This window comes from Cryptomeria japonica, chromosome 6 (genome assembly GCF_030272615.1).
Source record: "Cryptomeria japonica chromosome 6, Sugi_1.0, whole genome shotgun sequence".
In the NCBI taxonomy this organism is placed as follows: Eukaryota; Viridiplantae; Streptophyta; class Pinopsida; order Cupressales; family Cupressaceae; genus Cryptomeria; species Cryptomeria japonica.
Genome location: NC_081410.1, coordinates 564391233 through 564418898, shown reverse-complemented (window position 1 = coordinate 564418898; position 27666 = coordinate 564391233). Strand labels below are relative to the sequence as shown.

At 36.8% G+C, this 27666-nt stretch overlaps 1 protein-coding gene across 3 annotated transcripts in view; it reads left to right on the top strand.

Moving 5' to 3' along the window:
* Positions 1-26851, top strand: part of LOC131068048 (autophagy-related protein 18h) — a 31483-nt gene extending 4632 nt beyond the window's left edge. For 2 of the 3 annotated variants that reach the window (XM_058003256.2, XM_058003257.2), the window contains 8 exons: positions 11714-12178; positions 12269-12715; positions 12988-13233; positions 13345-14061; positions 14142-14317; positions 24860-25065; positions 25171-25863; positions 26161-26851. In XM_058003256.2, coding sequence (XP_057859239.1) covers positions 11714-12178; positions 12269-12715; positions 12988-13233; positions 13345-14061; positions 14142-14317; positions 24860-25065; positions 25171-25863; positions 26161-26165 — 2955 coding nt within the window. In that variant the 3' untranslated portion in view covers positions 26166-26851. Of the gene's footprint in view, positions 1-11699; positions 12179-12268; positions 12716-12987; positions 13234-13344; positions 14062-14141; positions 14318-24859; positions 25066-25170; positions 25864-26160 lie in introns of all 3 variants that reach the window. The other variant, XM_058003258.2, reaches the window with a different exon arrangement.
* The last annotated feature ends 815 nt before the right edge of the window (positions 26852-27666 follow it).

Here is a 27666-nt window from a genome sequence, read left to right as displayed (position 1 = left end):
AATGTTGCTTATAGTCTCCACGCTTAGGGCACAAGTATCATCCTGTCCTGATAACTGCAGCTCCTTCAAGTTTTAGCACCCAAGATGGATTCTCAGTCTTTGCGCCAATCCAATGCAATGAGTCGACCTAACTATACAAGCGTTGGACTTCAGTATGCAAAGAATGTTACACAACACAAAAGACCAGTCAACTATTTGTCCTCCTTATTACTTCTATGTTCCACCAAGTTTTGGGGATGGGATTTTTTTAGGTCATTTTTGGGGATGGCAGGGGATGGCTATATATATATATGTATATGTATTTAGAAATATAGAGAAATTTCAGATATTCATATGAAAATCATAACTGATAACATTGATAAATTTGCAAATATAATCGTATTGACATATACATCATAGAATCATCAATCAAAAGTAACATGCGAGTCAAACAAATTAATATTAATGCTTAATTGCTTTCATAATACATGTCAATGTGCTTATGAAAATTAGTAGTACTGCATATACCAAAATGCCCAAAGGCTACGAGGTTGCTCTACAAATGTCAAATACTGTAAAACATAATGATGAAAAGCAAAGTTTGACAACTTGGACTTGACTCGGCAGCCCAAAAGTTTGAAGGGCAGCAATGATAAGCTGCACAAGGTGTTAGATGTGAGAAAACCCCAATGATAGAGGGGGTGTTGGGGCTATGCCCCTGTTTTTTTTGGGGGGGGGGATGATTGAAAAGATGAAGTAGAAATGAGAAAAAGGGGATGGCTGGCTGTCCCTTAGACGTCCCCAATGTGTCCTTGGGATGGCCAGTCATCCCATTGGCATTTCCGAAACGTCCCCTCCAATCGGGGACATCCTCTAAAAAAGAGACATTTTGGGGATGCCTTGGGAACATCCTCAAGGCATCCCTTGTCCCCAAAACATCCTCAGGACAAGGATAGGGGCCAAAAATGTAGGGGACACATCCTTGTGTACTTAATGAATCGACTAGCCAGCAAGGAAATTTCTACTCACTCCAAAGGTGTGTACACATAATATCCATAATAGAGCATTCCAAAAGTCAAAATGTCTAGAATATAATATTTAAATTAACAAGAAACAACCATGAAGTTTTGCACCCTAAACAATTTCGAAATTTGTCCTTTTCAAAGACTTCACAAATTTCAGTCACTTCAATTGATGAATTTTAAAGCAAACCCGAAAACCTCTTTTTGCACAAATGCAAACCTTGTCTGGATTCACCTTTGAAGCTGTATCAAGAATGAGGGTTTTCGTTTACGTTCAAACTTTTCAGCATCTTGTTGATCCCTATGCTATGGTGAAGACACAAGGTTTTCATCCTCAGCTCCAAGAAACCATTAAGGTTTTTGTCCCACTAGCAAAAGTTTGGCCACATGCACAAATCTCTAAATCTTTTAAGAGAAGAAAACAATTTTCTGAATCTTTTGTATCTCTCAAATGAGATCCCCAGCCTTCTTTTATAACCATCCTGAGAACTTTCCAGAGTTCACAATTTAAAATCACTTTATAAATCAATAATCTTTATTACTTCAAAAGTGATTTAGTTAAATATTTTATTATTTCGTGCACTTTAGTCACTTGGTTATGTTCAACATTTAAAACTTTCAATTCTCATTATGGCGAGCTATTATACTAAGGTGCTTGTTAAATTATTTTAATTTAAATAGCAACCTTTGTAAAATCTATTAAAATATAGGTCAACGTTAAATTTGAGTTGTGGAAACGGTACAAAAGGATTGGAATTGAAAATTGACTACACGAGTGATACCAATAATGAATGACGATAATCGGACCTGATTGGGTGACTTACTATAAATAGACATTCTCTCCAGGAATCTTGGAGAACACAACAAAAACTAGAAATAACTCCAGAAAGTGTCTTCAGAGTCCTCTAGATCATCTAAGCTCATAGGTAACGTTAACCACTACGATAAGGCTGACACACACAGAAGGTCAGAGTCAACTGCAAAGTAAGAGAACCTGAAAATGGGGACATTACAAGTCTTAAGCATATTCTCTATTATTAGAGATTAGTCTTAAAGGGTTTGAAGTTGGGGCACCTTCTGATTAGTGAACATTGGGTTGAGGAATGGTTCTACATTCTAGTGATGAACATAATTCAGTGAGTTCCCATTAGATTTGGTAAATTCCCCCTTTTGAGATGACCTTGGCCTAGATGACAGGAACGAGGTAAACCCGTGACTTGCACCTGACATAGCCCATTGGGGTACACTGCACCTTGGGTGTTGGCTTCAGTATTTAGCTTAGTTTTACACTTTATCTTGGGCTTCTAGTTTGAAAGCCTGCATGGGCTTTAATCACTTGAAATCATCCCATTTGACTGGATCCCTTTGAATTTTGTCAATCATCAGCCTGCATTTTCTTTTGAAATCTTGATCATTAAATTCTTTGACATATTGCCTGGTAAGCTGATTTTTGGGAATGTTTCAAGCATCACTAAATTTTTTATTTGCTGGAAATCACATAATTTGAAGATGTTCATGAGATTAACCCTGCTTAAAATCTAAAGCTTTGAAATGATGAAGAAAGATTTAGTAAAGTTTATGTCTATTGAGAATTCATTAGTGCAAATATGACGAGTGATTTGGTAAGAAATTAAACTAACATGCATTTAAATGTGAACTAAAAAATGCAGTTTCAGAATAGATTTGTGTAAACCTGAGCTCAGTGAAATTGTTAGAGGATGACATCTGTTTGAAATATGTAATTATTAGTATCCTTAAAAGTATCATTTTAGTTGTCTTTTTGAGAAGCTTGAAAAATTGTGTAAGGTTATCAAAAATTGTTTAGGTTTTCAGACAGGTTTGAGAGATATTGGTATCTTAATTGGATTGCGAAAAAAGAAGCTGATCCCTATTAATAAGTGTGAAAATATGAGGAAATATGCAGTAAACTGACAGGATTTTGAGAATGGACTAAAATGTTTTGTTGCTGGTTAAATTCCTGATTGACATGTGTAGTTGCTGAGTAAATTCATGGAATCTCCAGTCTGGTGAAATAGTTCAGAGCATAGGTGATTGGCGAGTGGTTTTTAAGGGTCTGTAGTAGTGACAGTTTATGACCAGTGGTCATTACATCATCTTATGATCATTGCATCATGTTAATCTTGTAGGATCCTTAGCTCTGCAATGTCCATTGATTATAATCTGACTGAGAGAATCATGGTTGGAGGTAGGTTTTGTTTCCACATTTCCGTAGTTCCATTTGTTCTTTTGAACCATTTACACATTGTCATTAGGTTCCCTAACACGTTGTCTCCAAAACTATTCAATTTTGTATAATCAAATTTTGATTGTAATCATGTATCAGTCCTTTCACAGTGGTCAACAATGACGCTACTGATTTCCCTTCTGGGCCCTGACAGAGATATTTGATGAAATTTGGATTCTGTCCTTCCTGTCTTCAGCCCTTGCTCTTTGTGGATTTTGTTCCTCCCATGTGGCTATTTGTGCTGGTTTCTTAACCACTTTTGTTGGTATCGCATTGCTTCATTTTGTTTTTAGTGCCTTCATTCCTTTATTTTGTTTTCCTAGGATGTTCTCTTTCTAGAAATTTCTTAAACTTATGAGAAAATTACTTGCATATTTCAGCTTTTATGAAGATTGGTGTTAATATTTTAGTGTCAATAGCACCACATTTCACTGGAGATTGTAATATATGAAGAGATATTTACTATGCATAACACTGGAAGAGCAGAAAATGTGAAGTGAAATTCAATCGCTGTGTCTGTCTCATTTCAGCATAGCTGAGTGAAGATTGACAGGAATGGTTTAGTCATTTTTACTCACTTGGATATTGAATAAGTTGAAGATGTTGAGAAAACATTGGTTGTGTATTATAGTAAAAATTCAGAAGAATAATAGAACAGAGAATATTTCTGGAATGTTTAGTTCGAAAAGATTAATTGTTTCTTTTGAAAAAGGTGACAAGCTCTATAGTAACACAGGAAACAGAAAAAAGTTACAATGTGGGGTTATGTACCAACCATTCTAATTTAAATGATTTCCATATATGCAGGGAAATAATTGCACAAAGTCATCCGATAATCCAGGTAGCTGGTGATGGGATTCCACCTGTTGGCCATCCACTAGAATCCACAAAAAGTAATAGTTGATATTGTATTTGGTGTGGTTGCACTAACTGTAAATGCAAAACACAAAACTAAAGCACCACAACAATGAACTGGTATCTCAAATCATAGACCAGTTATTACATGGGAGTTTGAAGTCATAACCTCTCCCAGTAGAAACATTGAGACAAAAACTTATAAACAAGAAAATGGCTATGCATACTTTATATCTTTTGGCTCCATGGTGAAACCCAGGGTATGAGATTGGCCCTTGATGTCCACATGTTGCTTCTCACTAACCATTGCCTGCAGCCAGGGCCCTTGGTCTTGTACAAGATGCTACATTAAGGGGTTAGTGAAAAGATGGAAATGGAGATTGTCTGGTCTCTTCCAAACATATATGACCCATGATTGCTGACATCATAGAGGGTTCTGAAAATCTGTCCACTGGTGAAAGACAACCCTTCTCAAAATCATGACAATCAGGTGCCTTCTTAAGGAGAATAGGTTCTTGGAACCCAATTTAAAAGTTTCTCCCACGTCAGTAGGTTAGGTGTATAACCTTTTTAATTTTTTTTCAATGCATAACTCAACTTCAAGTTTTCAACCTATTGTTTGATGTTCTAAAGGTTCTGGGGAGGAGCCATGGGAAAGGTCATCCAAACTTGCTGGAGTGGGATTGGCCGGGACAGGGGAGTTACCTTTAAACATGTAGGAGGTGAAATGATCCTCAATAACAACTATAGCCTGTGCAACAGGATTGATTCCTGCAAAATAAGCTAAATAGCACAGAGAGATCCTGTGATCCAGGCCTCGTTAGACTCATTGATGGCTTAAATATTGTTATAGGAGTGTCTAGCTTCAGCACTGCTTGGTTCTTCCAGATTAGGAACAGGGACCGAGGGAATAGTTGAACCCACATGACTTCTAACTTTTTTAACTAAACTCAAAGATTCCTCATTCTTAAGAATGTTACTGCTACTCATTGATCAGGTTTCATGGCAGTTGATTATCTAGTTGGAAAGCTAATGGATAGGATTAAGCTAGGTCTGCCACAGGTCTTAAGGGTTTAAGTGTGTGGACATTTAGAAGTGAGACTAGAGACTTTTGACTCCTTTTAAGTAAATGGTTTAGGAATGGTACCATCTTTTTTACTTGTATTAGAGGAAGCTGAAAGTTCAAGATATCTAGAGATACATAGGAAAAAGGAGAGGGCACAACCAGCCACCTAGAAGTAGGAATTAGGAGAGAATACCATGAAATGGGAAAGATTAACTTGAAACATAAAGAACTTGTGAAGACAATGAAGCTGGGCTATGTCAATTAGACCATTTTTTGACACAATAGATAGCCAATGAAAGCACCTACAACATTGTTTGAAGGAACCCAAGAGAGGTAACAACGAGCAAAGATGAAAATGAAATGTTACCAGTTAATGTAGCAGAATAGCATTATTATGCCCCCTTTTTTTGATTAAAATAATTAATAATACTTTTTCTTAGTTGGGTCTGGTCACTTCTAATTTTGGGGCAACTTAAATAATATTACTTTTTTAAACACTCTAATAGAAAAAGTATTTCTAATACTTGGAGGGAAAATAAAAAAAATAAAAATAAAATAAAATATATGGTGGGCTCAAAACAGGCAATTATAGGAGCAGCACTTCTCCTCATTCATGATCATTCAACTTAATCTTTTTTGCATCATTTTTCATATTTGAGTATATTCAATTTATAGTGCATCCAAGTACAATATCCTTTGGCTTGTTCAGGGTTGAGAAGACTGAAGCCCTCTTGGATTTCAACATTTGGGATTGAACAAAAAGCCCTTGTTTCTCAATTTGGGTGATTCCATTTGGAGATCACAATTGGGCTGATTTGAAAACATGTTTTAATTTGCATGTTACTGCTACAATGTCGCTACTGTGATTTTTGAAGATTTCATGTGTTGGAGTGTTATATTTTGCTACTATGGTGGCACTATAGTGCTGCCCATCATATTTCAGGGCTTCTGTTGGTTTTCAGAACTTCTGTGTGCATCAATAAGTGCTAGATCTGAGTTGTTTATGATATTTCCAGTCAACCCTAGTGAAGCGCTACCTTTGGAGGAGTAAGATCAGCGAATGCCGGCCTTGAGATCAGTTATATAATCGCTGGTTTACATCATTCCCAGCCACCAACAATCATTTTCGGCATTGGATCAATCATTAAGGTGTTGTTCTAGTCATCAGAAGCAAAATTTTAAAACCCGGGCTCGCCATGGACTCGGCAAACCAAAAAATTGGACTTGGACTTGGACTTGTGAAAGACTCGGCAAAAAAAAAAAACCTTAGTTTTACAAAAAAACGTAAAGAAATTAATGCATTTAGAGAACATAAGAGCCATAATTAAAACATTACACCTGTCATATGATCTCCAAACACTCAATATTTGAAATTTCATCATTCATACTCATAGTTTCAAACTTTAAAATGTATAATAGTGGCATAAGTTTATAAATGTTTACAAAATTACATATAATGATAGGTCTAGATCTTGGGGGAGAGAGGAGAGACTGAGATAGAGAGTGGTAGAGAGAGGGGATAGAGGAAGAGTGATAGGGAGATAGATAGGTCTAAAAGTCGGGGCAGATAAAGTGAGTGAGATAGAGAGGGCAAGAGAATGCTAATAGTAGCCTACTGATTACTTAAGTTTGACTAGGTCTGAAAATTTAAAAGATCTAAAACCTATAATTTGCATTATAATTCCTAGAGATCCGAAACCACTCTCAAACATCCTGCCAATATATACATGAAATTTAACTTAAAGTATATTTCTTTCTTATACTTAACATTGTTTCAAGTATATATTCTGATGAAGAGAATGAGACTGACTTGAAAAAAAAAGATTTAGATAATGTTTTGGCATGTTTTCTGGGTTGCACGAGTCTAGTCAAAAGACTAGCGAGTCCAAGCGAAAGACTCGTGCGAGTCAATTAGAAAGACTCGCTAGGACTCGCCTCGCGAGTCCGTGGCAAGTTGACTCATGGCGCCACTGGACTCGTGAGTCCGTGGCGAGTCCACGAGTTTATAAACTATGATCAGAAGGATATATCAGTCATATAAGGTGTTGTTCCAGCATTTGGGAAGGTTACATCAGTCATATTAGGTGCTGTACCAGTCATTAGAAGGTTATTCCAGTCATATAAGGTGCTGTTCCAGCATTCTGGAAGGTTCATCAGTATTAAAGGTGCTGCACCGGCCTTTAGAAGGTTATATCAGTTATATAAGGTGCTGTTCTAGCGTTCTGGAATGTTACATCAGTCATGTAAGGTTCTGTTCTATCATTTGGGAAGGTTACATCAAATTGCTAAAGCTTTCCAAGTCTTTAGGTGGAATGGGTACACGGATAAGCAAATTGCTAAAGCTTTCCACCTTGTCAAATCTTAGTTCCATTCCACAGCCAATCCTAGTTCCTCTCAACCTTCGGTGATCTCAAGAGTGTCTCTTCCTTTTGTGGAAGGAATTTCCCACAAGATTGCTAAAATTCTTCTCAAGAAAGGTCTTCGTTGCACGTTCAAGCCTTGTATGACCTTGAATAAGTGTATCCCCCCTCTCAAAGACCCCAGGGATATCTTCTCTGAATCAGGGGTTTATAAGGTCGTGTGCTCTTGTGGCACCCCATATATAGGGGAGATGGGTCGTTCTTTTAACACTAGAATCAAGGAGCATGGTGCTGATATCAAACACGAACGTGTTAAAAAATCAGCCCTAGTAGAGCACTCCTCGGCCACCAAGAATCATATCTGCTTAGAGGACACTCAAATTCTTTTTAAGGAGGAAAACTTCTTCAAAAGGAAACTTAAGGAGGCCATTGTCATCAATAATCACCCGACCAATCTTAATCGTGACGATGGGTGGAGCCTCAATCCCTCTTGGCATCCCGTGCTTGATACTTTGAGAGGCCCTCTTTGTTAGTGTCTTCGTCTTTCCTTAGCCTGGTCTTCCTTTAGGTGCTCTCCCTCTTCCTTTAGGTGCTCTCCCTTCTTCTTTCGCCACTTCCTCTTGGCTTGTCTCAGGGTGGGCTCTTAGTGCTCTCTGTTTTCCCTTCTTCTCTTGATCTCTTGATTTAGATTTTTTGCGTTGTTTATTTTTTATTCTGAGTTGCCGGAAACTCCTTTGTCCCTCCCCGGGAACGCGTTTCCCCGTATCCGTTCCCGTTTCTGAAACGGACATGTATTCGATACAACCCAGATACATGTCGAATATTGTACCCACAAATGCCCAAAAATCCTTGATTTCCAACCATGCTAAATAGTAATGTGATTTGATTTTTAAAAAAAATTGACGTAATCTTCCTAAATTTAATTTCAAAAAACTTCATTAATGCACATAAATGCATTTAAAAAAAAAAATGGTATTAACAAAACCTACACCAAATGAGAAAGAAAAATGAAATGTTTTTCTATTTCAGTGACCCATTTTTTGGGTTATCTTCCAATGCAACTCTTCTAGTTTTGCATATTTTAAGAATCAACTTATCATTATTTATGTAGCAATTATGTGTCTATATTGCTTTTGAAGTAATGAATATATATATATATAGGTAGGGAGAGAGATAGAGAGTTGTTTATTTTCGATTTCCTGTCGCATTGTTCTTTGTGTTTAGGCTTCTTGATTTTCTTTTATTTTTATTTATATTTGTCTTTTACTTTTTTGGGTTATCTTTTTTTTATTGTTTCTCTTTTCTATTAATTTTGACTGTCTTTTTAGTATTTTAATTCATTTATTTATATTCATTTGTCTCTTCTCTTTTTAGGAGTTGGGCTAGTAGTTTTTGTTTATTCTTTTCCTTGATCCGTGTGTTGTCTTTCTGTCCTTTCCCTCTCTCATCTCTTTATATTTTGTCTAGATCTGCTACTTGCCATTTTTCATCTCCTTTGAACTCTTTCTCATCCAGATGATGAATCACAGAGTATGATTTGAAGTTGATGGTAAAATTTTTTGGCACACAATCTAATCCAGAAGCTTAAAGAGAATTATAATATGGATTGTGGAAATCTGATACCATTAAGGTTACATTAATGAAATCATATACGATGCTGCCCCAGTTAACAAAAGATTATATCAGAAACTAATTGTGCTGTAAGCGGCGGCTTTAAGAGCATCTGTATATCATTTGGGGTCCCTTATCAATGGTCATACTGCACAACATCTGTCATTGTAAACCATTCCAGGGTTTGTTTTTGTGGTTGGTGATAAGGATCGGTAGTAACATCAACATTTTTGGTCATCACCAGCATTTCCAGTCATTATTGCCATCTTGGGAGTGGTCATACAGCAGGATAACTCTCAGCACATTCTGTACAGCAGGCCATACAGCCTTGTTCATGAGTGATTTTTTTTATTATTTAAAAAGTCATTTCTGGCTTGTAAATTTCTGATCAGCTTTTGGTCAATTAAAAGTGAATAAATTCTCGAGGGTTTTTCAATGAGATTGTCATCTAACTAGGGTTTTCAATTTCACAAACTCTGATTTTATCTGCAAACTAGGGTTTGATAAATGTGGTCAAGATACGTTGAGGTCATCATTGTGTTGCAACAAATGCAAGGATAGGGCAGCACAAATTACAAGGCCATAATGAGATCTGCATAACAAATGGATAAAAAAATATTGCACAAAAAGAAAGTAAGGTTTGATAAATGAAAATGGTGCACAAATCAGTATGAAAATCATCAAATTTTAAAGAGCCACATTGGGGTGTGTACCAACAATATTAGACTGTAGAGGGCTTGTCATTGTGGTTTATGGATGCAAGGCATCAGCCTAATGCCAGGATGGAATAACTCAGCTTCTTTGGCAATCCACACTTGGCCACAACATCAACAACTTTGTTGGCATCCCCTTCTAAGATGGCAGATGCAAAGGTTCAAAACTTTGGTAGGAGAATCTGAGTGGGAGCAGGGACCTTTGTAAGCTGCTAATGTTTGATGCTGGTGTCACAAGAGAGAGTTGAGGTCAAAACCTGAGTTAGTTTTGATGTTAGTACTCTGAAATTGATAGCAAACATCAATTATACCATATCAAGGCGTCCACCGTGTATTAAAAGACAGAGTGAATCTCCATAAAAAACTGAAAATATAGTAGACCGTGGTATTGAACAAATGCCTCTAGCACAGCCTGCCCTTGTTTGTCTCAAGAGGTACCATCTATGTTCAATTTGAGCCAATTTTCCTTTGGTGGCTCCCATTTGATAATAACAGAATTTTGATTGGCAACCACTTATTTTCATACATTTGAGATTGAAATATTTGCATATGTTAGGTAGATATTGATTGTGCATTGCTCTTGAATCTCATAAAAATTATGTATAGTGGAATTCAACCACTGCATTCTTCATATTCTATAAAGACACAGAAGATGTCAAAGGATGTTTTAGTGCCAATAATATTCTTATCAACTGGAGGTTGAATGATTTCAACATGTATAGAGGATATTGGCTATGACTTGTAGTGGAAGCTTGGAGTTGACTCTCTACATCATTAGGGAAAACATTACTGTATATATTTTTCCAATCATTTTGCAATAGTGGATTAGGAACTCATTAAAAACGTTAGCAAAACTTAAAAGAAAATTATTAAATTAACTGTAGTTCCCAAAATTTCTAACCATGTTCTCCAACAAGAGCAGGCACATAATGTAGAAGCAAGAAGATCTTCTTTGGTGGATGTGCTGAACGAGAGACTGTTTTTTTGACTTTGTCTGGTCTGACATTAAGTAAATCAATGGTTTGAATGCTGGTCAGAATTCCATTTCATCAGACAGATTGCAACAGAACCATAAATATAGCTCACAAAAAATAAATAAAAATAATGGACATGTTGGTCCACAATATCACCTTTCAACAGTTACTTATAAGAAGTTTTATAAATATTAGCATATAATAACTATGTCTTGATATGAAGTGAAAAGACACTCCAGTAATTTACAAACATGATTTCTATAGGGAAAAACGAATGCTATATACAGGAAAGATTAGATTGAAGGAAGATGTTGAAGTGAATTTTCATAAAGTTTCATGTGCTGAATATATATCATCTCGATATTTCTTTTGGGTTGTATTTATGTGAGTTTTCCCATGTTCTGAATGGTTATTTTCCAATCAATCAATGTTTACTTCAATCTTAGCTCCTGTTTCATAATTGGTTTTATAATAATGACTTCAATCATGGAAGTGTGGTGATTGAGGTTCTGAATAATCTTTTAATCAATCAATATTTACTTCAACCGTAGCATCCAGCCAAGCATTGTTTTTTAATAATGACGTCAAACATTATTTTGGTGTCAAAAAATTTGGATCCTCTTTTCCCGTCCATCAGGTAACAGTGACAGCTGCTGTTTTTTCTAAATCTATGAAGTCACAAACAATATCTGAAATACATGCAATCCATCAAATTTCTGCATCAAATATTTACCTTTCTGGTGCTGCAAATTTTTTGAACTAATAAAAAATGTCTACCACGCTTTAGAGTCTAATTAGTTGCATGTCAAAAATGTGTTGGTATTATTCATGAATCAAGTTTATAGGAGGAGAAAGATTATTTATGTCTCAAAAGTTTATGTGACACAGGTGCAGTGGGCTGGATTCGACAAGCTAGAAGTCAGAGAAAATGTAGTTCGCAGTGTTCTCTTGCTTGGCTTTATGAATGGCTTCCAAGTTTGGGATATAGAGGATGTTGATGATGTGCGGGAGCTGATCTCGAAACAGGATGGACGAGTTGTATTTCTGCAGATGCAGCCAAGGCCAATTATCACAGAGCAAGCAGATGATAAATTTAATGCTGCTCGGCCACTACTGTTGGTTGTTACAGGAGATGGAACACCAGCTGGAGGGAACGTTCAAAATGGATATGGCTCTGGATATGGGGGAGGTATTGGAAATCCTTCTCAACCAGGGAGCAACAACTTTGTGCCTACAGTAGTTCTGTTTTACTCCCTGAGAACCCACAGTTATGCACATGTACTAAGGTTCAGACAAGCTGTCTACACAGTTCGGTGCAGTCGGCGATTTGTAGCCATTGCCCTTGCGTCTCAAGTAAGCTGTTTGATCTCCATTCAACATTAGCTTAAAATGTCACTTAGGTTTGCAAATATTTTGATCTCATTCTTGACTCTTATTGGGCAGATACGCTGTTACGATGCAATAACTCTTGAAGATACATTCAGTGTACTCACATACCCTATCCCTCAAGGTGTACAAGTGGCTGGAAGCATAAATATAGGCTATGGCCCATTGGCTGTGGGTCCACGGTGGTTGGCGTATGCTGGTAATCAAGCTCTATTTTCAAGTACAGGCCGTATCAGTCCTCAACATCTTACTCCCTCTCCTGGTGCGAGTCCATCTACATCACCTGCAAATGGAAGCTTAGTTGCACATTATGCAAAGGAATCAAGTAAGCAAATTGCAGCAGGGATTGTGACCCTTGGAGATATGGGATACAAGACATTCACAAAGTACTGCTCTGAGTTTCTTCCAGATGGAGCTAATTCTCCAAGACCAGGAAGCCCAAGCTGGAGGCATAGCACTAATGGTTTACCTGGGCATGCACATGAGCCAGATTATGCTGGAATGGTGTGTGCCTTTCAATTGTGTTCTTCTATTGACAGTAAAAGGCTCTTAATGTCTAATATAATGTTTATATCTGGTAAAACCGTAAAAGAACAACTATTTCTCAAGGAGCCATTAGCAAATGATTTTCCTTGGGGTAGTTGATTTAATTAGATTTCGTGCTAACACAAAAATAATTCACAGATTTATTGTTCAAGGAAGCAGCTCATATGCATATCAGTGTTTTCCTTGTAGTAGTTTGTAATTCTGATATAGGGAGTTTTTATATTATGCAGGTTATTGTGAGAGATTATGTTAGCAAATCAGTTGTTGCTCAATTTAGGGCACATACCAGCCCCCTCTCTGCATTATGCTTTGATCCCAGTGGCACTCTTCTTGTGACTGCATCTGTTCATGGGCATAATCTTAATGTTTTTCGAATTATGCCCTTTTTAGGTGGTAATGGCTCAAGTTCTTCAAGCTTTGATGTGAATACTTCATATGCACATCTCTACAAGCTCAGTCGTGGTGTTACAAATGCGGTAAATGAGTGATCATATCTTAAGTATCTCTTGACCAGTATCTTATGCTTGATACTCAATTATTTTAGTGTACTCAATGATTGTAGTTTTGGATGCTGTTATGGTTAATAGGTCATACAGGACATAAGTTTTAGTGATGACAGTCACTGGATTGCTATCAGCTCATCCAGGGGGACAAGCCATTTGTTTGCCATATCACCTTTTGGTGGTGCTGTGAGCTTGCACACCCATGAGGGAAATCTTGTAGATGAAAGCAGGGCCTCCTTATTGGTACCTAGTCGAACAATTCATTGGTGGTTAAGCCCTGGGCCATTGAGGGCAAATCAGCAGCCCCTTCCACAGCCTGCACCTGCTATAACCTTATCAGTTGTCAACAGGATAAAGAATGGGAATGGTGGTTGGCGAGGTACTGGTGCCATTGCTGCTTTTTTCCGTAGTGGAGGTGGTGGGCGCAGCATGCAATCTGAGAGTGCAAATTTCAGTTCAAAGGATGAGCTCTGGATTTTCTCTCCTTCTGGACATGTCATACAATACTCTTTGCGGCTATCTAACGGGGTAGAAACAGAGAAACTTAGAAAATGGGATGTTTGTCAAATACCAATCAGGGTGGAAAGAGAAGAGGATATAGAAAACCTTTCTAAACATGCGACTTCAAGTGAGCTGCCAGGCAGAAATGGTTTAGGACACTATAAAAATGGAACCATTCCAAGCAACAGCCAAGGGCTAGGAAAAGGAGGGATTGACTTGGAAGAGAAGCATCATTGGTACCTGTCGAATGCTGAAGTGCAGATGCTACAAACTAGGACTCCTATATGGGCAAAATCTGAGGTAGGGATGTACTTTTGGACCTTTATCATGTGTGTAAATTATTTCTTATCCAAGCTCCTGTTTGTGGGTTGTGTCTGAAGGTATATTTTCAAGTGATGAGGCCTGAATGTATGGATGCTGCAATTTTCAATGAAGATGCATATTCTGGGGAGATTGAAATTGAAAAGGTTCCAACGCGTGTTCTTGAAGTTGGGACAAAAGACCTGATACCTGTTTTTGACAATTTCCAAGATTTTAAAGAAGTCCACAAGGAAAGGTGTAGATTTTAACCTGATAGAGAACACATGATTCCTTTTACTCATTTCTTTTCTATGCACTTATTGTTGGAATGAACGTGTATTCATTTCCTACTTGCCATTTGCTTGGTAGTCTATATTGTAAAATGCAAAAGTTTGGGAAACAAATTTCTGCTTTACCCTACTAAAAACAGAGCAATGGACAAATTGGGCTTTCTCATAAGATATTTTGTGAACAACATGCAAGTTGGAATGGACATGCCTTTTTTCCCAAATCAAACAATAGGTATGTGGTTACTTTAACAGCATCCAATGGTGCCCTCTTTCTCTGATTTTTATGTGTTAGTATAGCAGTGCAAAGGTTCCATGTTCTGCATTTCAGTTTCTTCTATTTGTATTGTCAGTATGAATAAATATGTTTATTGATTACACCTGGAAGGAAGGCATTCTTATTCTCAGGCTGTGGAAATTTTGATTACACAGCCATGATCAAAGAGCTTGGAATGGAAGTTCAGTTAAGTGGTTGTGTTCCAATACTGAATCATTTGAATCTCAAAGTGATAGGATAAGAATTGGAAGCACTAATTGGTAATTATTTTCCTAGTGCAGTGGCCAGTTTCCTGTTCTTTGCATACCAAATATGTGAATCTGCTTTGTAAGAAATAAGTAGTGGAGTTTTGTCCACATATGACTAATTCAAATCAGTAAAAAATTTATACATAATAACTAATTTGATGTTTGAGAGAATGGAGTCATGTAGCATTACAATGCTTTGTCATGAAGAATTAAGCTGATCTACTGTATCTGGAATTTATGGAAGCATCTGAGTTCACCCTCCAAACGGCTTTAAATATGAGTATATTATTGTTGAAATGATAACTAAAAATGGAATAGGGTGTAGAATATATGCTGCCAAATTTGACAAGAGACTAAGGGCAGGACATTTTCTCAACCACAAAACCAAAGTTAACTAATATCACTTCCTAATCTCAAGGCCTCAAGTTGAGAACAGAGAAGTGACTAAAATGAAAGTGGTTGAGCAATATACAACATGAACGTATCCAGCACATGCATAACTTTTGAAGGTGTACACTTTACTTTTTGTGGTGGACTATTTTCATGTACAATAGGCTAAACCCAATTCAATGGATTAAATGTAAAATCCAAGCAGGATGAGTACTTAAAAACTGTTATAAACCCATTTGATGCTGGAATGCAGAAAATATAGTATGTGTTCAAGAGGATGAACATCATAGTCACTACATACAAAGATAGCAATACTGGATAGTTTGGGCTCTAGTGGTCAAATTAGGCAAAACATATGGTGACATTGCACACTCCTTCTAAGACTTGATTGGATGATAGGTAGTTATGAGTTATGACAAGTCTCTCTGAACTGGTAGATCTCAATGGTATGTGCTCTGTGCCCTTGGAAAAGGATATGTATAAAATTTCACTGGTGCATTTCTTTTGTTCCAAGTGTTGATATAGACATGTAACAATGTTAACTTCGATCTCCTGCTTTGGTCATCTTATGTTAACTCTTTTTTTGAAGAATCCTTTCCTTCACATGGCTATTATATTTGTACTTGTATCTTGTGGCTAGTTATGCTTTCTTTGTTTTGGTGTTCTTAACTTTTTAGTCTCTTTTTAGCTCCTAGTTTTCTTTTTGACCCAAGTATGATTTTTAATTGGTTGTACATACAAATTCTAGAGAAGTACTCTGGCTACTCATGGACATCAAATATGATTCCTATATTTCTTAAGTTTTTTCATTAACACTTTTGTTCTGTACCTATAGTTTCATTTTGTTGATAATTCAGCTTTAATGCATTAATTGATTCAGGAATTTGTAGGGGGTGATATATCATTCATTAATTGGGCATACCTTTATCAGTCAGATATCTATTGCTGAGCAATGGAAGTGGATGATGTCTTGATGAAGCTTTGATCTCTCTCTCTCTCTCTCTCTCTCTCTCTCTCTCTCTCTCTCTCTCTCTCTCGTTCTGACAGTTACAATTCTTGACAAAATCCTAGCATCAGGGCATGTCTATTATTTGTTTTGCTTTTTGCCATTCCAATTGCTGTATTTTGGGGTAAAGGTATTCCTTTGTGGTTTTGAAGAATGCCCAGCGATTGTAGGGCTTTATGAATCCCCACTGTAAGTGCACAAGGGGCTTTTGTTGCTGGTAGATAATGGTGAGAGTAGTGGAGGGAGATATGCAGATTCTCTTCTTCCACCGATCTCAATTTTTTGAAGGAATCAGGTGTCTTTCCAGATATGTGACATAATTGATAAAATAAAGGCATTTTTGCTCTTAGGTTCCCACTTTAAAGAGTGTGTGGCCTGGCAGGTTTTTTCTTAATTTTTTAATATTGGCAACATTATGTGCATTAAGATACCTGGCATGCAGCTTCAAGGCCTATGCTTTCTGTCAAAAGATTGGATTGAAAGGGACTTTTTTGTTGGGAAGAGTGGACAAATATTAATCTTTTATACCAAGAACTTTGTAGAATGATTTGTTGAAGGAATTCTTTCAAAATGCAGCTATAAGGATCAGTTTTTTTGTGAAGATTGGAGATGTTGTAGTTGACAAGTTCTCTAAAGTAAATGAGTAATGGAGATGCAGTGAGATGCACTACTTATTTTGCTTCATAGTTGAACAAGAGGTGGGAGTGAGGAATCTTGAGATCCAATGACAAGCATTCAGAAAGTTGGTCTTATAGATTCTTAATGTAGGATTTGTTCTAGACAGGGAAGTGTCCATGGTTTTTAGAGATGTCCTTTGATCAAGATCTTTTCATTTTGGTTTCAAGCTGAATTTAATTCTTTTTTTAGATCCCCTCCGCCCCAAGATAAATCCGAAACAAGGAATTAATGCTGTAACCATGGCAAATGCTCTCACAAATATTGAGGTTTATGTTGTGAACTTGCAAAAGAAGCACAAACAGCTGAGTGCAACTCAGCTGACAAACTGCTTTCTACTTATGGCCGCTAGCAATGAACTTTTTTGGTGGTTCGTATGGAGGGAATGGGTCTTTGCTTGCATCTTTGGACCTTGATTCTTATTGCTTGCAAATGTAAGTCCAGCTGGTCTTTTTTTTTTTTTGAAGAACCAGGGGCCTGAGACAATGAGATCCATTTTCTACATCCATTTTTCTCCATTTTGATGGTAGATGCTTTTGGGAGATCCATTCTGGAAGCTCACAACCAAGGAAGATTGAAAGGGTCAGTGGTGGTAGGTGGGGTGGAAGCATTCACTCATCAACTATTTGTAGATGATATTTTTCTATTTGGGAAAGAAAATTTGGAAGAAGTTGCTACTATAAAAAAGCTCATGGCAAAATATGCAACAACCTTTTGTCAAACTATAAATGAGCAGAAATCTGATTTTTAAAAAATTTTATGGTTTCAATATTGAGAAATTATAAAAGCTTGTAGATCAATTTTGTGGAAGAATTCAATCATTGCTTGTCAAGCCAGGTAAACACATGGAAGGGCAAGTGGCTCTTATTGGTACGATGAATTTTCATGCTAATAAAGCCAGTTTTGGCTACTTTGCTGGGCTATTGGATGCCCGTGGTCAGTTCCCCGGCAGGGGTAATAAAGGCTTTGGGGCAGATAATGAGAAAATTTATTTGGCAAAGATTTAGAGGACAAGAAGAAAATTCCCCTCACTGATTGGATAAAGTTTGCTCACCTGGAGAGGACAGTAGGGCAGGTATTCGTTGCTCGGAAAAGCATATTGGGAGCCAAATTGGTATGGGGAATGTTTTCTCACCCTACAGTTGGTTGGAGCCAATTATTGCAAAAAAAATTATTTAGATCTAGGTTGCCCACTAAGAATTTTGATGACAACAAATCTGTGTAGAGGATCCCTTTTGGAAATTCAGTGGTATAATTTGGATAACAACAAAGACCTCTCTTGGGAAGCTTGGAATGGGCGATTGGCTAATTTTTGGCAAGACACTGGAATGGTCATCCTCCTCTTCATCACTTGGGGGAGAAGAGTGTGTTAGTATTGTGAAGAATATTAAGTAGCCAAAGCTTTTCTCTGTCACTTGGGCTGAAAAGTGTGTTGCTATTTTGGGCAGCATAGAGAAAATGGCTGTGTCAAAACAAAATGGAAGTTCTTGGAAGAGAGTCCCATTTTGGAGGTACGAAAAGAGATAATTGAAAGAGGTATTGGCTACACATTGGTGCAAAGTCAGGAGGATACACAACAAAAATAGGCTATTTAGTATTTAGTAGCAATGGTCCCTTCATCTCAAAACAGTTGGCTTATAGTTACTTGTTGGAATAAGGTAGGTCCCCCAAAAGTAGGTGCTTTTGCTTGGACTTCTATACATGGTAAAATTTTCGAACAAGATAGGCTAAGGAAAATAGGAATGTTTTTCCCCTAACTATGTGTTTTATGTCTCGAAGAAGAAGAAACAACACACCATCTCCTTATTTATTTATTTGCTTTTGTGGCAAAGTATTTAGCTTCATCACGTGTCATGTTAAGCTAGTTAAGTGCATTGCTTTATACTCTTCTTCAACTTTTTTGGGCTAGCTCTTGCTTTACCCAAAGATGATATTCTCATGCATTTGAGCTTTCAACCCTTCAATGGTCATCTGGTATGTTTGGAAAGTATGGAATAGGTGCACTTTTGAAGTGACAAGTCTGTCTATAGAAGAGGGGCTAGTCCAAAAGTCACAACTTTAGAAACGATCATGTCATGTCTCATAAAGATAAACAAATAAACATAAAGCAAATGACATCTTGAGATGTGGAGATGTTGAAAGATTGGAACCTCTTGAAATCTTCTTCCATTGATGGGGTTAGTATCAAAAAAGAGTTGTAAAGGAAGCTGCAAATGAAATACGTGCCACTTCCCTTGGGGTTTTTTTAAATCAATTTTGATGGGGCATTGAGAGCAAATCTTGGAGCATTGGGGGTATGTTGCATCATTAGGGATTGCCTAAGTTCTTTAATCATAGCCACTTATAAAGGTAAATGTAGGGAACGAACAAATTCAGGACATTCTTTGGAGGTATTACGGTGCAATATCAAGGTGAAATCTAGACGTTCGACATAGAAGGGGATTCGATGGTCATCATAAATGTTGTTCAAAATGTGCACTCTTTGAAATCGAAATTAGAAAATATTTTATGAATGACACGGTCATTATTGTGGAAGTTTGAAGGTTGGTCTATCAAATATTGGTATAGAGAAACAAACAAGATGATAGATCTTCTAGCCAACTTTTGATTCATGAAAGCAAGTAAAGCTCACAATCAAGCAATTGGTTGTGCATGACATTAGTCAAACATAACTGTTTGAGGACTTGCCTCTTCATGAAGATTGAGTTCGAGGTTAAGGAGTTTGTGTGTAGGTCAATTTTGCACTTGGGATGATCTAGAGCATCTTGGGGAAGACAAAAGGATGTGTAGGCATTAAAACAAGATGGTTTTTGATATATGACATATCCACCGGTTTCCGTAGGTGACACGAATGGCATCAACCACGACAATCACGCAAATGCAACAAAAGTTCTTAGACCATGGCAAATATGCAAATGCCCTTTATGAAAGTAGTGATTTGCCCTAGTTCAAATAAAAGCAGGAATATGAAGGGTTTTGTCAATTCATTTCAGCTCCAAGTATTGGGAAGTGTGTTTTGATGCCACTATAGTCGTGAGAGGTAAATAAAATATTGTTGTTAGCATTCAAGGGGTTGGTTCTCTAGATATTTCATAGTTTACTTGTTTACAATGTTTTGACACTATGAGACAAGGGTTTGTAGATAGCGGACATTGTTGTAGGTTATAAAAGCATGGATATATAGTGGTATGAGGAGCCAAAACTCACTTTGGCTGGACTTTTGACCCTTTTAAGGGTTGTTTAGGTAACCTTCGTGTGCATAGACATTGTCATTCATTCTCCTTGCCTTATATCTATTGACAAGTTTCTTTGAAGTGTTCTTAAGAAGAGCTAGGCTGCCAGCATTTGGAAATCCATTATTGATGAACTTGGAGTGGAATATCAACTTGGTTTGTGGATCAAATGGTATTATAATTGGTTAATAATCACTTGGTGCATTTCGTTTTTCAATAGTTTGTTCTTTTAATGACTCTGGCTACCATGTTTTGGAGCTGGGGAAAGGTGGCAGCAAATTTTATTACAGCATCTCTTACAAAAATTTATCGTGTACTCTATTTATGGCTCCTGTATAACCGAATGGATTGCTTCCATCCTAAAAATTAGATGAACTTACCTTCATGTGTCTGGCCCTCCAATTTACATAACCTTACATTGTAGAGCTTGATTACCACTATTGATATCAAAATTAACCATTGCATAACACAGGGACACAACCACTGAACTAGGGACATGTCTTAGGGTCATCTTACATGAACCTTGGATGCAGGGATGGCTGATGACATGGTAGGAACTGTTTGATCCAATTGCCCAGATGGATGTCTAGTTATTCCCAGGCAGTCAAGGGTTTTCTAGAGACTTTAAAATTGCCAAGGAATAACAAATTTATCATTCAATCTTGACTCTTTATACATATGATGGCTAGTGAAGCTAGTGCCCTGTATAAGTAATTGGAAACATGGGTTCCGAAGGATGCTTATAATACATTTGAAAGTGATGGTTCTAAATAAGTTACCTGAAACTGGAAATGGGTTTGGTTTCAAAACGGATATGGTGTTTGAATATAATCCCCAAATCTTGGAAATTGGTGTATTCATTTTCCCCCCCAAAAAGGTGAACATATTCAGATGGAGTTAAAAGATTTGGAACAAAAAATTTGAATAAGAATGTATACGAAGGAAGACTAATATACAATTATTTTAAAAAATAGTTCAATTTAAACCTAGATTATGTTTAAATAAGTATCTATTTAGAATCAACATTCTAACTAATTTCAACAAACATTTCAGTTTAAACATTCGATTATAAAATTAGATTTTAGTCTGGGGTATATCTAACGCCAGTTATTCATTCTTTGGTTCCATTTCTATTCTTATGGATTTTTATCTCAATGGAAGAGTGTAAGTTTTGTGAGAAGGGATGCAGGTTCTATGCTTTTGAATTTTGATCAAATTACACAAACAACCATTTTATGCTTGAAATGCTTTGGAAACAGCCAAGAACAATATGAAAGTTTCCATTTTAAGGAATTGACCTAAAAGTGGTTCCCAAAGTGTTGTGAAGGCATTTCTAGGGAGATTAAAACCTCTTAGACATAGGATACATTGTAATTTGGTTCTAATTGTTCCACAGGGATGCGTCCCTCCCAAAAATCCCCGCATTTCCTGGATGGGGATGTTTTTGGGATTTGGGGGCTTGGGGGGTAAATCCACCCATTGCATTACCACCACCACTGCCACTGGGACGTCGCCGAGACATCAAGGACAGCAGACCGCCCTTGGGACTCCTAGGAGTCCCTTGACCCCACATGACCCCCTTGGGACTCCTAGGAGCCCCTTGACCATTTTGGGGACATCTAGGAGTCTCTCGTGGCCTCTAGTTACAAACTCCACCTGAAAATGAAAAAGGTGATAAATTTGTGAAAATTACATTTGTAATGAAGGTTTGTGACGTTTTGGAGGCTTTATTTGTGCTTGTTGGCGAGGGCTTTGCTCCTCAACCATTCCTACACCAATGCCCCCAGACCTTGTTGGGGGCTCTGCCCCTAGACCCCCAAAGGTGCGCTGCCCCTCAACCTTGTTGAGGGCTTTGTCCCAAATCTCCACAAGGGGCACTACCCCTCGACCTTGAATCTCCACCCACCATCGTTATTCTTAATCCAATCATTGTCATGTTTTTAATGTTTATTAGTTTAAACCATTGCAGCAAAAATCATTTTGGGAAAAAATCAGCAAATCAGAAGTATAAGTTTTTTGAAAAAAAGGAGAAAAAATCGTGAAAAAATCATATTAAAAAAGATGTATATATTAATTATATTATTATTAAATATATAATAATAAATATTCATATTAATAAACTATTATATAATAATAATATTATTATATAATAGTTTATTAATATTATAATTATATTATATTAATAAACATTATTATATTAATATATTATAATTATATTATATTACTAGACTGATTTAATAATAATTAATAAAATAATATTAATTCGAGTTATAAGGATAAGGACCATATTCAATAAAAAATCAAATTAGAAATCTATCAGGGGGGCTTCATCGAACCTAAAATGCTAATGATTCTACCACTTAAAAAACTCCTCGTGTCTTTGGAAAAACACTTTTTGCCGAATTGATAGGTGCACGATAGTGAAATGTTGGTGGATTCAAATTTTTTTAACTAGACAATTGATTTTTTTTTTGTTTAGCTAGATGAATTGAAATTGTTGGAAATCACAAATCGTAATTGCAGTTAAAAAAAGGCCCTAACGAAAATCTTCGTAAATCACAATAAAAAAAAGTCCTAGTGAAAGTCGTTAGAAATGTAGCTAGAAATCGCACAAAATTATACTACAAGAAATCGTGACTCGAAACATTTGTAAATCACATTTAAAAATAAATAAAAACCCAACGGAAATCAGAGGAAATGGGTTTAAGTCCACTGTTTGAAAAAATCGCATTTTTTATAAGGAAAAACTCGGGAATTCTGCCGATTCACGATTTTTTCCGATTTTTTCCCGATTTATGCTTCTTTGGTTTAAACTTCACTTAATATGCCAAAGTTTTATTTGCAATTCTTATTTTTGGTTTGCTCCCATAGTTCGGAAATCTACTCACTATTGTTAATGTTCAAATTTCAATGCAATCATTGTCATGCTTTTAATGTTTTTTAGTTTGAATTTTACATAGTATGCCAAAGTTTCATTCACAATTCTTATACTTGATACTTATGAAGGGAGTTGAGCTCACTGTTTCTCCCAGAAATCGCTACCATCCCAGTTAAGGATCTCACAGGAGGCTATTAAACCATGTCACGAATCCCGAGGGGACCCGAGGGGAGACATTGGACCCATTCTAGCAATCTCCTCCTCAGCGTTACTTGTGGGGATTCAAACTTGCAACTCTGCTTTGATACCACTTGAAGGGAGTTGAGCTGGCTGTTTCTCCGAAGAGATGTACTTATTCAAGAAATTGCTATCATCTTAGTTAAGGATTTCACAGGAGGCTGTTAAACCATGTCACAAATCTCGAGGGGAGACATTGGAAACATTCCAACACCTTATGTCTTGTCATAACGAATTTTTCGAATACTATATGTATTTGTGCCACACACCCATTGTCGTCCCCAAACTTAGGCCCTTGGCGCCCGTGTCCTTTCAGGAAACTCTGCGGAACTATGAATTTGGGGTGGAAACGTGTATACTAAATGATGGTTTTCTTTTTCAATACCCATTCCCTCGAAATGTTTGCTGGAGTTAATATTGATAGGTCTGGCTCATTTGTTAAAAGTTTGCTTAGAACTCGTGTGATGTGTTTCTGCCTTTAATTGATAGCATTTTGTTAGGCTGGCTGGGGAGACAAGGTTTGTCAAGTCTCAATTTCATGGTAGCATATAATAATATATTAGCATAAGAGTTGCACTACACAGATGAAATAATCAACGAAATATATTCATGCATGCATTTCTACACATTTGGATTACAATCTTTATTTTGTTGAAGCATTGAACACGAGGCTGCATTCTACTCTCTTGCTGACATGTTCAGTTTAAATGCCATTTGTACCATACTATCCTGCAAAAAAGTGCTTAAAAGATCATATTTCAAGATTACTATTCGGTAAAGCTCATATTGGCTTTTCATACTTGATCGCTTATAATTATAATGTCAATAACAAGTAACAACTCTAAAAGCTTCCTTTTTTTTGGCTTGATGGAGTACATCCTTGGCTGTTCATATGTCTGGTGCATTCAGTCCATCTATTCCTAAGGTAAACCGTTTATCTATTCTTGCTTGTTCTCCTGTTTGTATAGTAGAACTTCTGTTCATTCTTCTACTACTATTTCAATCCATAATTTTCTCTGGGTCTATTTTAGTGTGGCTGTTGATTGACCAGTTCATTGTGGGATCATATACTGTGATTGCCAGTGTAGCTTTTGATCTTTTTAGCCATCGCCTATTCGTCTTTTGATGGTGAACAATTTCTACTCATATCTGTTTAGTAAGGTGTTGAAAATCTATTGCTAAGTTATCACATCCAGCTTAGTCAGCAACATTGTGACAAACTGAAACACTTCGGTTTTGCACAGTTGAGCAGAGGGCAAGCAATTCTGTATATTTATAATATATTAGTGCTGTTTGTGTTCATGTTTATTGGACATTGTCATTTAGGGATATTTTTGTGCCTAAAACAGTGCATGACGAGTTGGTACCCAATTTATAAGTATCTAAGAGAGAAAAAATACAAAATCACTTGTCTAGCAGACTGACCTTATTATATTTACCCTTGTTTCAAGATTCATGATGGCTTTCATTCAAATGAGTTGAATGTATTTTTGGTTTTCAAATTGATAAACTTTAATCCAGAGCTTTATATAATTGTTTTTGTTCTGATAGTTTCTTATTTATGCAGAGCCTCTTTCCATGGAAGTCTTGCAGGTGCTAAAACTATGAACATCCATCAACATAAAGACGAAATTACACAATATGGAATGGATGGTACAAACTTTAGTTGTGGACCCATACAACGTTCCAGCAGTGGTAGTAGCTGTGGTTCTGCAGGTGGATTTCTCGCTGGACACACGATTGTAGCAAATGGCTATCATCATGCACATCAAGGTATATTTGAATATGAAGAGGCTTAAATACTGTCTATGGTTTATTTGTTTTAAGGTTGAAAACTGGTTCCATAAAATGTCTGATTTGCCTTGCACGTTCTTTCAGACTCCCAAGATCACATGGATAGAGGATTTTATTCAGATTCGCCGACCACTTTTTTTCATCATCTCCCATGTCCGACATCATCAGGAAAGGAAGAATTATTAGAGCCATCAAATAATTTTAAGGTCACAAATATGAATTTGAATGGGAAGTCAAATCCAGCTGCTATTTGGCAGCAACCTATGGATATTCCTAGAGGCAACAGAGTTGCTGATTGCAATATACAGGCACATGTGAATTCAGTCCAGATGAATAACTGCTCAAGAAGTCTCCCAGCTAATGGTTGTGGATTGGGCAAGAAATATGTTGTCAATGGTGATGTTAGTGATACTGTGGGGGTAATTTTTGAAGGACACATCACGGACAATCTTGCATCTGCCAAGACAGACATGGACTATAATTTAAGTTCAAAAGTTTCCAGGGCAAATGTTTGCCAGGTGGATGAAGAGAACGAGAATCATTCAACAACTTCAGAAGTGCTTGTTAAGGGTATATCAAGTTCAACACAGCATTTGATTGAAAGTCATATCCGTAACATGGATCTTGCTATAAATGGTTCTGAAAACCAGTTACAAAATGAGGATGTGGTGGGGGATGCTAGGGACACTGATCATTGTAGCACAAAGGAGGATTCCTTGAGAGGGGAACATGAAGAGGATGCCTGGGAAGGAGGCATGTTCCCTTTCTGTGATGAAGGTAAGCTTTATTGTCTGGATTAGGAATTCTAAGATCTTTATATAGGGATATAGCTATTTTGTAGTTATGAAGTATTGTTGTCTTAAATTTAAAATTATTATCCTCTGAATTTTACGTAGTTTGTAGACAACAGTAGAATATGGTTAATTTATATCTGAAGTATAGAATAATTCATCTCCTGCAAAATGAATCTTACAAAATACAGACATTTTAGTGTCACATTCAATTTGTTTAGGGGCTGTGTTAATATGTATGCTTTAAGAACTATAGAACTGATCATGTTTCTTGTTATATCAGAGTGAGCACTGGATCATCCTCAATGAGCTACTGGGGTGTGTTCGTATGAACCAGCACTTAACCCACTGCAAGTGATAATGCTTAAAGGATGTTTAAAGCTGCAGCGTTTTAAATATTTTCTGGTCCTGAAATCCATTTGACAACTTAAACCTTAACCCTTCAGTTGTAAATTAAATGAAGGAATTCTAATCAACTTTCTATGTCGTAGGGATTGTGAAGAGTTCTATAGATAATTGTTGATTTCTTGTATGTGGAGTCTAGAAGAAGACTCTTAATCTGGTTTTTGGGCATTTTCATCTGCTGGGCTTTCCTGTGTGCCAAGCCAATCCGGAATCAACTCAACTTGCAGATTTCACCGTCATGATTGGGAGGATGAAACCCAAAGTATGGGTCATCATGATTATGTTTATCATGTATTAGCTGACAAACAATGGTTTTCAGTTAATCATTTGGCAGTCCAGAATCCTAGAAAGATATTGAGTGAAATTCGGATTATAATAAGGCAAAGTGGCATTATCTCGTTGTTGGGTTAGCATTGGAAAGAAAAGGCTTCGTGTTGGCCACTAGCCAGAGATATTTTTGTACATAATCTGTAAAGAAAGTTGTGCAGGCCCATTCTTGGGTTAATTGGAATTTGTTGGCAGGGATCAAAATGATCCTCATTTGTTAAGTAAGCTATTATTTATTTGCACTGTGATTTGTTGTGGTTTTTTAATTTGTTATGAACCAAGCCAAAAATAAAATTGATATGTTCTCAACGAGTCTTATTTTCATTAAATACATATTTCAGGGTTCATGTTATATCCTATCATATTTTCATAATACAAATTAAAAGGAGATCAGATGGTTGGTGCAAATTTTAGAATGGGAACAACAATGAAATCCAGAAATGTAACGAATTCCTGCAGAATCTAATGTGTTACCTTCAAAATGATCGACATAGAACCACTTATCCAAATTTGCAATAGCAATAATAATGGCTAATCCCCAACTTCCTTTTCTGTTCTTAATATAGTGCTAATGTCTCTATTATGGACTATACTTGACCACCATTTTCTTCAGAACCTGCCCCTGGTAGGCAATGCCACTCACTTTACTGCATTTCAATTTTCTGGTCGAAACCTTCTAGAGAAAAATCTAAATCATCCTTCTCTCCTAGGAAGAATGAGGTTCAACAAGCTTTTGCTTTGTGGTTTAAGAATCAGGGGTCTATCTCAATTTGTTTTCCATCATAATGAACTTTTTCAAGCACTTCTGGAAGCAACACACACACAAAATTGTCTATAAGAAAAACTCAAGGACGAATTCAAACCCTTTTGAGGATATTGGACCTTAGTTGATAAGTAACTCCTTGGAGCTTGTACTGAATATAATTCTCGAATTTGGTTATTGAATTAGACAAGTATCATATTGGCCCAAGAAAATGCACGCAAAAATCTTGTCATTTTTTGACTGTTGAATTAGACAAGTATCACATGGTCTCCTTGGAGCATGTACTGAATATAA